The following is an 11072-nucleotide window of genomic DNA, read 5'->3' as shown; positions in this document are numbered from 1 at the left end:
CAAACACAAACACACACACACACACAAACACACACACACATCAAGACACACACACACGCACCAAAACACACACAGGTGAATCATGGTACACACACACACACACACACACACACACACACACACACACACACACAGACACAGCTGAACCACGGTACACACACACAGGTGATCTACGGTATAGACAGGTGATCTACGGTATAGACAGGTAATCTACGGTATAGACAGGTGATCTACGGTATAGACAGGTAATCTACGGTATAGACAGGTGATCTACGGTATAGACAGGTGATCTACGGTATAGACAGGTGATCTACGGTATAGACAGGTGATCTACGGTATAGACAGGTGAACCACGGTACACACAGGTGATCTACGGTATAGACAGGTGATCTACGGTATAGACAGGTGAACCACGGTATAGACAGGTGATCTACGGTATAGACAGGTGAACCACGGTATAGACAGGTGATCTACGGTATAGACAGGTGAACCACGGTACACACAGGTGATCTATGGTATAGACAGGTGAACCACGGTACACACAGGTGATCTACGGTATAGACAGGTGATCTACGGTATAGACAGGTGATCTACGGTATAGACAGGTGATCTACGGTATAGACAGGTGATCTACGGTATAGACAGGTGAACCACGGTATAGACAGGTGATCTACGGTACAGACAGGTGATCTACGGTATAGACAGGTGATCTACGGTATAGACAGGTGATCTACGGTATAGACAGGTGATCTACGGTATAGACAGGTGATCTACGGTATAGACAGGTGATCTACGGTATAGACAGGTGAACCACGGTATAGACAGGTGATCTACGGTATAGACAGGTAATCAGGTAATCTACGGTATAGACAGGTGATCTACGGTATAGACAGGTGATCTACGGTATAGACAGGTAATCTACGGTATAGACAGGTGATCTACGGTATAGACAGGTGAACCACGGTACAGACAGGTGAACCACGGTATAGACAGGTGATCTACGGTATAGACAGGTAATCTACGGTATAGACAGGTGATCTACGGTATAGACAGGTGATCTACGGTATAGACAGGTGATCTACGGTATAGACAGGTGATCTACGGTATAGACAGGTAATCTACGGTATAGACAGGTGATCTACGGTATAGACAGGTAATCTAAGGTATAGACAGGTGAACCACGGTATAGACAGGTGAACCACGGTACACACAGGTGATCTACGGTATAGACAGGTGATCTACGGTATAGACAGGTGATCTACGGTATAGACAGGTGATCTACGGTATAGACAGGTGAACCACGGTATAGACAGGTGAACCACGGTACACACAGGTGATCTACGGTATAGACAGGTGATCTACGGTATAGACAGGTGATCTACGGTATAGACAGGTGAACCACGGTATAGACAGGTGAACCACGGTACACACAGGTGATCTACGGTATAGACAGGTGATCTACGGTACAGACAGGTGATCTACGGTATAGACAGGTGAACCACGGTATAGACAGGTGATCTACGGTACAGACAGGTGATCTACGGTATAGACAGGTGAACAACGGTACACACAGGTGATCTACGGTATAGACAGGTGATCTACGGTATAGACAGGTGAACCACGGTACACACAGGTGATCTACGGTATAGACAGGTGATCTACGGTATAGACAGGTGATCTACGGTATAGACAGGTGAACCACGGTATAGACAGGTGAACCACGGTACACACAGGTGATCTACGGTATAGACAGGTGATCTACGGTATAGACAGGTGAACCACGGTACACACAGGTGATCTACGGTATAGACAGGTGATCTACGGTACAGACAGGTGATCTACGGTATAGACAGGTGAACCACGGTATAGACAGGTGATCTACGGTATAGACAGGTAATCTACGGTATAGACAGGTGATCTACGGTATAGACAGGTAATCTACGGTATAGACAGGTGATCTACGGTATAGACAGGTAATCTACGGTATAGACAGGTAATCTACGGTATAGACAGGTGATCTACGGTATAGACAGGTAATCTACGGTATAGACAGGTAATCTACGGTATAGACAGGTAATCTATGGTATAGACAGGTGATCTACGGTACAGACAGGTGAACCACGGTATAGACAGGTGATCTACGGTATAGACAGGTGATCTACGGTATAGACAGGTGATCTACGGTATAGACAGGTGATCTACGGTATAGACAGGTGATCTACGGTATAGACAGGTGATCTACGGTATAGACAGGTGAACCACGGTATAGACAGGTGATCTACGGTATAGACAGGTGATCTACGGTATAGACAGGTGATCTACGGTATAGACAGGTGATCTACGGTATAGACAGGTGATCTACGGTATAGACAGGTGATCTACGGTATAGACAGGTGATCTACGGTATAGACAGGTGATCTACGGTATAGATAGGTGATCTACAGTATAGACAGGTGATCTACGGTATAGACAGGTGATCTACGGTATAGACAGGTGATCTACGGTATAGACAGGTGATCTACGGTATAGACAGGTGAACCACGGTACAGACAGGTGAACCACGGTATAGACAGGTGATCTACGGTATAGACAGGTGATCTACGGTATAGACAGGTAATCTACGGTATAGACAGGTGATCTACGGTATAGACAGGTGATCTACGGTATAGACAGGTGATCTACGGTATAGACAGGTGATCTACGGTATAGACAGGTAATCTACGGTATAGACAGGTGATCTACGGTATAGACAGGTGATCTACGGTATAGACATGATCTACGGTACAGACAGGTGAACCACGGTATAGACAGGTGATCTACGGTATAGACAGGTGATCTACGGTATAGACAGGTGATCTACGGTATAGACAGGTGATCTACGGTATAGACAGGTAATCTACGGTATAGACAGGTGATCTACGGTATAGACAGGTGATCTACGGTATAGACAGGTGATCTACGGTACAGACAGGTGAACCACGGTATAGACAGGTGAACCACGGTATAGACAGGTGATCTACGGTATAGACAGGTGATCTACGGTATAGACAGGTGATCTACGGTATAGACAGGTAATCTACGGTATAGACAGGTGATCTACGGTATAGACAGGTGATCTACGGTATAGACAGGTGATCTACGGTATAGACAGGTGATCTACGGTATAGACAGGTGATCTACGGTATAGACAGGTGAACAACGGTATAGACAGTCTTTCAGTGTGCTGGCTGGCTGGGTGTTGTAGTCTTTCAGTGTACTAGCTGTGTGTTGTAGTCTTTCAGTGTGCTGGCTGGCTGGGTGTTGTAGTCTTTCAGTGTGCTGGCTGGGGTTGTAGTGTTTAAGTGTGCTGGCTGGGGTTGTAGTGTTTCAGTGTGCTGGCTGACCGGGGTTGTAGTCTTTCAGTGTGCTGGCTGGCTGGGTGTTGTAGTGTTCCAGTGTGCTGGCTGGGGTTGTAGTGTATCAGTGTGCTGGCTGGGGTTGTAGTCTTTCAGTGTGCTGGCTGGCTGGGTGTTGTAGTCTTTCAGTGTACTAGCTGTGTGTTGTAGTCTTTCAGTGTGCTGGCTGGCTGGGTGTTGTAGTCTTTCAGTGTGCTGGCTGGGGTTGTAGTGTTTAAGTGTGCTGGCTGGGGTTGTAGTGTTTCAGTGTGCTGGCTGACCGGGGTTGTAGTCTTTCAGTGTGCTGGCTGGCTGGGTGTTGTAGTGTTCCAGTGTGCTGGCTGGGGTTGTAGTGTATCAGTGTGCTGGCTGGGGTTGTAGTCTTTCAGTGTGCTGGCTGGGGTTGTAGTGTTTCAGTGTGCTGGCTGGGGTTGTAGTGTTTCAGTGTGCTGGCTGGGGTTGTAGTCTTTCAGTGTGCTGGCTGGCTGGGGTTGTAGTGTTTCAGTGTGCTGGCTGGGGTTGTAGTGTTTCAGTGTGCTGGCTGGCTGGGGTTGTAGTGTTTCAGTGTGCTGGCTGGGTGTTGCAGTCTTTCAGTGTGCTGGCTGGGTGTTGTAGTCTTTCAGTGTGCTGGCTGGGGTTGTAGTCTTCCAGTGTGCTGGCTGGGTGTTGTAGTCTTTCAGTGTGCTGGCTGGGTGTTGTAGTGTTTCAGTGTGCTGGCTGGGGTTGTAGTGTTTCAGTGTGCTGGCTGGGTGTTGTAGTCTTTCAGTGTGCTGGCTGGGTGTTGTAGTGTTTCAGTGTGCTGGCTGGGGTTGTAGTGTTTCAGTGTGCTGGCTGGGGTTGTAGTGTTTCAGTGTGCTGGCTGGGGTTGTAGTGTTTCAGTGTGCTGGCTGGGGTTGTAGTGTTTCAGTGTGCTGGCTGGGGTTGTAGTGTTTCAGTGTGCTGGTTGGGGTTGTAGTGTTTCAGTGTGCTGGCTGGGGTTGTAGTGTTTCAGTGTGCTGGCTGGGGTTGTAGTGTTTCAGTGTGCTGGCTGGGGTTGTAGTGTTTCAGTGTGCTGGCTGGGGTTGTAGTGTTTCAGTGTGCTGGCTGGCTGGGTGTTGTAGTCTTTCAGTGTGCTGGCTGGGGTTGTAGTGTTTCAGTGTGCTGGCTGGGGTTGTAGTCTTTCAGTGTGCTGGCTGGGGTTGTAGTGTTTCAGTGTGCTGGCTGGGGTTGTAGTGTTTCAGTGTGCTGACTGGCTGGGGTTGTAGTGTTTCAGTGTGCTGGCTGGGGTTGTAGTCTGGGGTTGTAGTGTTTCAGTGTGCTGGCTGGGGTTGTAGTGTATCAGTGTGCTGGCTGGGGTTGTAGTGTTTCAGTGTGCTGGCTGGCTGGTGTTGTAGTCTTTCAGTGTGCTGGCTGGGGTTGTAGTGTTTCAGTGTGCTGGCTGGGGTTGTAGTGTTTCAGTGTGCTGGCTGGCTGGTGTTGTAGTCTTTCAGTGTGCTGGCTGGGGTTGTAGTATATCAGTGTGCTGGCTGGCTAGTGTTGTAGTCTTTCAGTGTGCTGGCTGGGGTTGTAGTGTTTCAGTGTGCTGGCTGGGGTTGTAGTGTATCAGTGTGCTGGCTGGCTGGGGTTGTAGTGTATCAGTGTGCTGGCTGGCTGGGGTTGTAGTGTTTCAGTGTGCTGGCTGGGGTTGTAGTGTTTCAGTGTGCTGGCTGGGGTTGTAGTGTATCAGTGTGCTGGCTGGGGTTGTAGTCTTTCAGTGTGCTGGCTGGGGTTGTAGTGTTTCAGTGTGCTGGCTGGGGTTGTAGTGTTTCAGTGTGCTGGCTGGGGTTGTAGTGTTTCAGTGTGCTGGCTGGGGTTGTAATGTTTCAGTGTGCTGGCTGGGGTTGTAGTGTTTCAGTGTGCTGGCTGGGGTTGTAGTGTTTCAGTGTGCTGGCTGGGGTTGTAGTGTTTCAGTGTGCTGGCTGGGGTTGTAGTCTTTCAGTGTGCTGGCTGGCTGGGTGTTGTAGTCTTTCAGTGTGCTGGCTGGGTGTTGTAGTCTTTCAGTGTGCTGGCTGGGGTTGTAGTGTTTCAGTGTGCTGGCTGGGGTTGTAGTGTTTCAGTGTGCTGGCTGGGGTTGTCTTGTTTCAGTGTGCTGGCTGGGGTTGTAGTGTTTCAGTGTGCTGGCTGGGGTTGTCTTGTTTCGGTGTGCTGGCTGGGGTTGTAGTGTTTCAGTGTGCTGGCTGGGGTTGTAGTGTTTCAGTGTGCTGGCTGGGGTTGTAGTCTTTCAGTGTGCTGGCTGGCTTTGTGTTGTAGTGTTTTAGTGTGCTGGCTGGCTGGGGTTGTAGTCTTTCAGTGTGCTGGCTGGGGTTGTAGTGTTTCAGTGTGCTGGCTGGGGTTGTAGTGTTTCAGTGTGCTGGCTGGGGTTGTAGTGTTTCAGTGTGCTGGCTGGCTGTACTAAAGTCCCACTAAATCCACTAGCCTGAAATGCAGAACCTGTTTTGTGCTAACCTTCCACTGCTTGTACCCTGTGTCATTACCAAACATGACATACTGGATTTCTCCAGGCTACAAATCCACATCAACAATGGGATTTATAAATCTTCAACTAGACAGTAAACTATGAACTTTACATGATTTATAAATGAAACATGCTTATTTCTGACCAACACAACTTTATTCATGGGAGCGTACAGACATTTTATAAACTTGACTCATAATGAAAGAAATTATCGTACGCAGAAATGTAACAAGTTATAAAAACATAAGCACATTTAATAAACACTGTTTCTGGTCATTCATTATTTGTGTGATATTAGTCCAGGGATTTATTCACTAGGAACCAAACAGACCCAAAATGGGTTGAACAGGGAGGGACTTAGCTGATCTTGTCCAATAAGAAACACTTGTTTTTGTTTTCTGTTGCAAAACCGTTGTGCTACGATGTACACTAATGAATATACCCTTGATGTGTTCCGTCTCTCCTCTCCAGACTCCCCCTGTTGGTCTGAACTGACCAGTATTAACAAGAAACAGGCTGCGGAGAAGCTACCGGGTGAGTCTCCAACGTACACACTAACCTCTCTCTCTCTCTCTATGACCCCTGACCTCTATAACCTTTGACCTCTAAACCCCTGACCTCTAGGTCAGTACCTGCCAGTGTGTGACGCAGAGGGCTACTACCGGTCCCACCAGTGCCACGGCAGCAGCGGACAATGCTGGTGTGTCGATCGCTATGGCAACGAGATCGCAGGGTCACGGACCCACGGAGCAGCAGACTGTGGTAGGTCCGCGCTAAGCATTCTGGGGGGAAATCATTTCCGACTAACTAATTGGTTTGATGCCGATAAAAAGTTGATCGTAACTGGATTGATTGATTGACTGACTGACTTAGTGGGACCAACTGACCACCTGATTTAGGTTATTTTGGTCATTGATTAGGAAAACATAAAACAGAACATTAAAAAACAAGAACAGCTCAAGGACAGAACTGGTTCCTGTGTTCTGTAGGGGTGGTGTTTAACCTGAGTTCCTTCCTGGTTCCTGTGTTCTGTAGGGGTGGTGTTTAACCTGAGTTCCTTCCTGGTTCCTGTGTTCTGTAGGGTGGTGTTTAACAGTAGTTCCTTCCTGGTTCCTGTGTTCTGTAGGGTGGTGTTTAACAGTAGTTCCTTCCTGGTCCCTGTGTTCTGTAGGGTGGTGTTTAACAGTAGTTCCTTCCTGGTTCCTGTGTTCTGTAGGGTGGTGTTTAACAGTAGTTCCTTCCTGGTTCCTATGTTCTGTAGGGGTGGTGTTTAACAGTAGTTCCTTCCTGGTTCCTGTGTTCTGTAGGGTGTTGTTTAACAGTAGTTCCTTCCTGGTTCCTGTGTTCTGTAGGGTGGTGTTTAACAGTAGTTCCTTCCTGGTTCCTGTGTTCTGTAGGGGGTGTTTAACAGTAGTTCCTTCCTGGTTCCTGTGTTCTGTAGGGTGGTGGTTAACAGTAGTTCCTTCCTGGTTCCTGTGTTCTGTAGGGTGGTGTTTAACAGTAGTTCCTTCCTGGTTCCTATGTTCTGTAGGGGTGGTGTTTAACAGTAGTTCCTTCCTGGTTCCTGTGTTCTGTAGGGGGTGTTTAACAGTAGTTCCTTCCTGCTTCCTGTGTTCTGTAGGGTGGTGTTTAACAGTAGTTCCTTCCTGGTTCCTGTGTTCTGTAGGGGGTGTTTAACAGTAGTTCCTTCCTGGTTCCTGTGTTCTGTAGGGGGTGTTTAACAGTAGTTCCTTCCTGGTTCCTGTGTTCTGTAGGGTGGTGTTTAACAGTAGTTCCTTCCTGGTTCCTGTGTTCTGTAGGGGGTGTTTAACAGTAGTTCCTTCCTGCTTCCTGTGTTCTTTAGGGTGGTGTTTAACAGTAGTTCCTTCCTGGTTCCTGTGTTCTGTAGGGTGGTGTTTAACAGTAGTTCCTTCCTGCTTCCTGTGTTCTTTAGGGTGGTGTTTAACAGTAGTTCCTTCCTGGTTCCTGTGTTCTGTAGGGGTGGTGTTTAACCTGAGTTCCTTCCTGGTTCCTGTGTTCTGTAGGGTGGTGTTTAACAGTAGTTCCTTCCTGGTTCCTATGTTCTGTAGGGGTGGTGTTTAACAGTAGTTCCTTCCTGCTTCCTGTGTTCTTTAGGGTGGTGTTTAACCTGAGTTCCTTCCTGCTTCCTGTGTTCTGTAGGGTGGTGGTTAACAGTAGTTCCTTCCTGGTTCCTGTGTTCTGTAGGGTGGTGTTTAACAGTAGTTCCTTCCTGGTTCCTGTGTTCTGTAGGGTGGTGTTTATCAGTAGTTCCTTCCTGGTTCCTGTGTTCTGTAGGGTGGTGTTTAACAGTAGTTCCTTCCTGGTTCCTGTGTTCTGTAGGGTGGTGTTTAACAGTAGTTCCTTCCTGCTTCCTGTGTTCTGTAGGGTGGTGTTTAACAGTAGTTCCTTCCTGGTTCCTGTGTTCTGTAGGGTGGTGTTTAACAGTAGTTCCTTCCTGGTTCCTGTGTTCTGTAGGGTGGTGTTTAACAGTAGTTCCTTCCTGGTTCCTGTGTTCTGTAGGGTGGTGTTTAACAGTAGTTCCTTCCTGGTTCCTATGTTCTGTAGGGGGTGTTTAACAGTAGTTCCTTCCTGGTTCCTGTGTTCTGTAGGGTGGTGTTTAACAGTAGTTCCTTCCTGGTTCCTGTGTTCTGTAGGGTGGTGTTTATCAGTAGTTCCTTCCTGGTTCCTGTGTTCTGTAGGGTGGTGTTTAACAGTAGTTCCTTCCTGGTTCCTGTGTTCTGTAGGGTGGTGTTTAACAGTAGTTCCTTCCTGCTTCCTGTGTTCTTTAGGGTGGTGTTTAACCTGAGTTCCTTCCTGGTTCCTGTGTTCTGTAGGGTGGTGTTTAACAGTAGTTCCTTCCTGGTTCCTGTGTTCTGTAGGGTGGTGTTTAACAGTAGTTTCTTCCTGGTTCCTGTGTTCTGTAGGGTGGTGTTTAACAGTAGTTCCTTCCTGGTTCCTGTGTTCTGTAGGGGTGGTGTTGGAATCATCTGGAGACCAGGGCAGCGGAGACTCTCTCTTCTCCGACGACGACTATGACGATGATGAAGATGATGCCTTCGTCCTGAGCGACCAGATCGATGACAAAGATGACGAAGACGAGGACGACTATGACGGAGAGGAAAGATATCTGTCGTAACTCCGTCGCTCTGCACTTTGCCAGGGGACTTCAGCAGCAAGAATAGTTGCTAGTCGACCTCGTCACCGCTAACAGACTAAAGACATTTCTCTCTCTCTCTCTTCTGTGTCTCAAATGTCCCCATATACCCTGGTCAGTTCCCCAGGGCCCATTGGGTACTGGGGGAAGGCAGTTCACTACATAGTGTAAAGGGCACCATTTGGGATGGCCCACTCTGTGTTCGTTGTCTCTTCCTAACTTAAAGGTGGACTCTGTAATTTGACACCATCGTACAAAGTGTGGAGGGGGGGGGACTTCCTGTAAATTACAGACGTCATCAACAACAACAAAAAACGACAACAACAACGGAATTTTAATCTATGGGTTTCTGCCCTCTCTGGTGTTTCCGCATCAGGAAAATCACAGCATAGCCGTCTGTTCTGTTGTTGGTGTTGTCCCGTAACCAGGAAGTGACCTTGCTGTGTATGATGTCATAATGATTAGCCCACCTTTAATAGCTGGTAAACGTTTATGTTTTCACTTTCTCTGCCGTCTAACTTTTGAATGGCCTGCATGGCTGTAACTCCGGGGAGTTGTCCAATCAGCGAGAACTTCAACGACCTATCAGAGTTTAGAGACTAGTTTATCGACAGCCAATCACAAGCTGTGGATGTAGTCACATGTGCAATGAGCCCTTTCCTTATTGGACAATCAGTGTGTCCTCTCCTCTCTCTTCCTCTCCTCCCTCCTCTCCTCTCCTCTCCTCTCCTCTCCTCTCCTCTCCTCTCCCTCTCTCCTCTCCCTCTCTCTCTCCTCTCCTCTCCTCTCCTCTCCTCTCCTCTCCTCCTCCTCTCCTCTCCTCTCCTCTCCTCTCCTCTCCTCTCCTCTCCTCTCCTCTCCTCTCCTCTCCTCTCCTCTCCTCTCTCGTTACCTGTGTCCCAGTGATGATGGAGAGAATGTTACTGTATTCTAATGTCTATTGTTTTCCAATAGAAACAGAAACTGATTAGACATTAGGTAGTGATTAAACACGAGTCCCAAATGGCCCTCTAGTCTCTATGTAGGACCCTACTTTAGAACAGGGCCCTACGGTCTAACCCCTAGTTCCTATGTAGGGCCCTACTTTAGACCAGGGCCCATACGGTCTAAACCCTAGTCTCTATGTAGGGCCCTACTTTAGACCAGGGCCCTACTTTAGACCAGGGCCCTACTAGTCTAACCCCTAGTTCCTATGTAGGGCCCTACTTTAGACCAGGGCCATACGGTCTAACCCCTAATCTCTATGTAGGGCCCTACTTTAGACCAGGGCCCTATGGTCTAACCCCTAGTCTCTATGTAGTGCCCTACTTTAGACCAGGGCCATACGGTCTAACCCCTAATCTCTATGTAGGACCCTACTTTAGACCAGGGCCCTACGGTCTAACCCCTAGTTCCTATGTAGGGCCCTACTTTAGACCAGGGCCCTATGGTCTAACCCCTAGTCTCTATGTAGGGCCCTACTTTAGACCAGGGCCCTATGGTCTAACCCCTAGTTCCTATGTAGGGCCCTACTTTAGACCAGGGCCCTACGGTCTAACCCCTAGTTCCTATGTAGCGCCCTACTTTAGACCAGGGCCATACGGTCTAACCCCTAATCTCTATGTAGGGCCCTACTTTAGACCAGGGCCATACGGTCTAACCCCTAGTCTCTATGTAGGGCCCTACTTTAGACCAGGGCCATACGGTCTAACCCCTAATCTCTATGTAGGGCCCTACTTTAGACCAGGGCCATACGGTCTAACCCCTAATCTCTATGTAGGGCCCTACTTTAGACCAGGGCCATATGGTCTAACCCCTAGTCTCTATGTAGGGCCCTACTTTAGACCAGGGCTGATATGACTGTGGAGAAACAAATAACAGTGTGGAACAAAATATGAATCACAAACTATTTTTATAGTGAATTGCTTCTAAAAAGAATGAACCAGATCTGAATCCCAAATGACTCTCTATTCCCTATGTCGTCCACTGAGCCCATAGGAATCTGGTCTGAATCCCAAATGACTCTATTCCCTATATAGTTCACTGAGCCCATAGGAACCAGATCTGAATCCCAAATGACTCTCTATTCGCT

At 48.1% G+C, this 11072-nt stretch overlaps 1 protein-coding gene across 1 annotated transcript in view; it reads left to right on the top strand.

The window, feature by feature from the left end:
* The window catches only part of LOC121844012 (testican-3-like), an 11936-nt gene extending 2731 nt beyond the window's left edge, over nt 1–9205 (top strand). Inside the window, exons 4-6 of the mRNA XM_042313880.1 lie at nt 6319–6381; nt 6472–6609; nt 8817–9205. Coding sequence (XP_042169814.1) covers nt 6319–6381; nt 6472–6609; nt 8817–8983 — 368 coding nt within the window. The 3' untranslated portion in view covers nt 8984–9205. The remainder of the gene's footprint in view (nt 1–6318; nt 6382–6471; nt 6610–8816) is intronic.
* Nucleotides 9206–11072: the final 1867 nt, after the last annotated feature.

This window comes from Oncorhynchus tshawytscha, unplaced genomic scaffold (genome assembly GCF_018296145.1).
Source record: "Oncorhynchus tshawytscha isolate Ot180627B unplaced genomic scaffold, Otsh_v2.0 Un_contig_3078_pilon_pilon, whole genome shotgun sequence".
NCBI lineage: Eukaryota > Metazoa > Chordata > Actinopteri > Salmoniformes > Salmonidae > Oncorhynchus > Oncorhynchus tshawytscha.
This window is presented reverse-complemented; position numbering and strand designations above follow the sequence as displayed.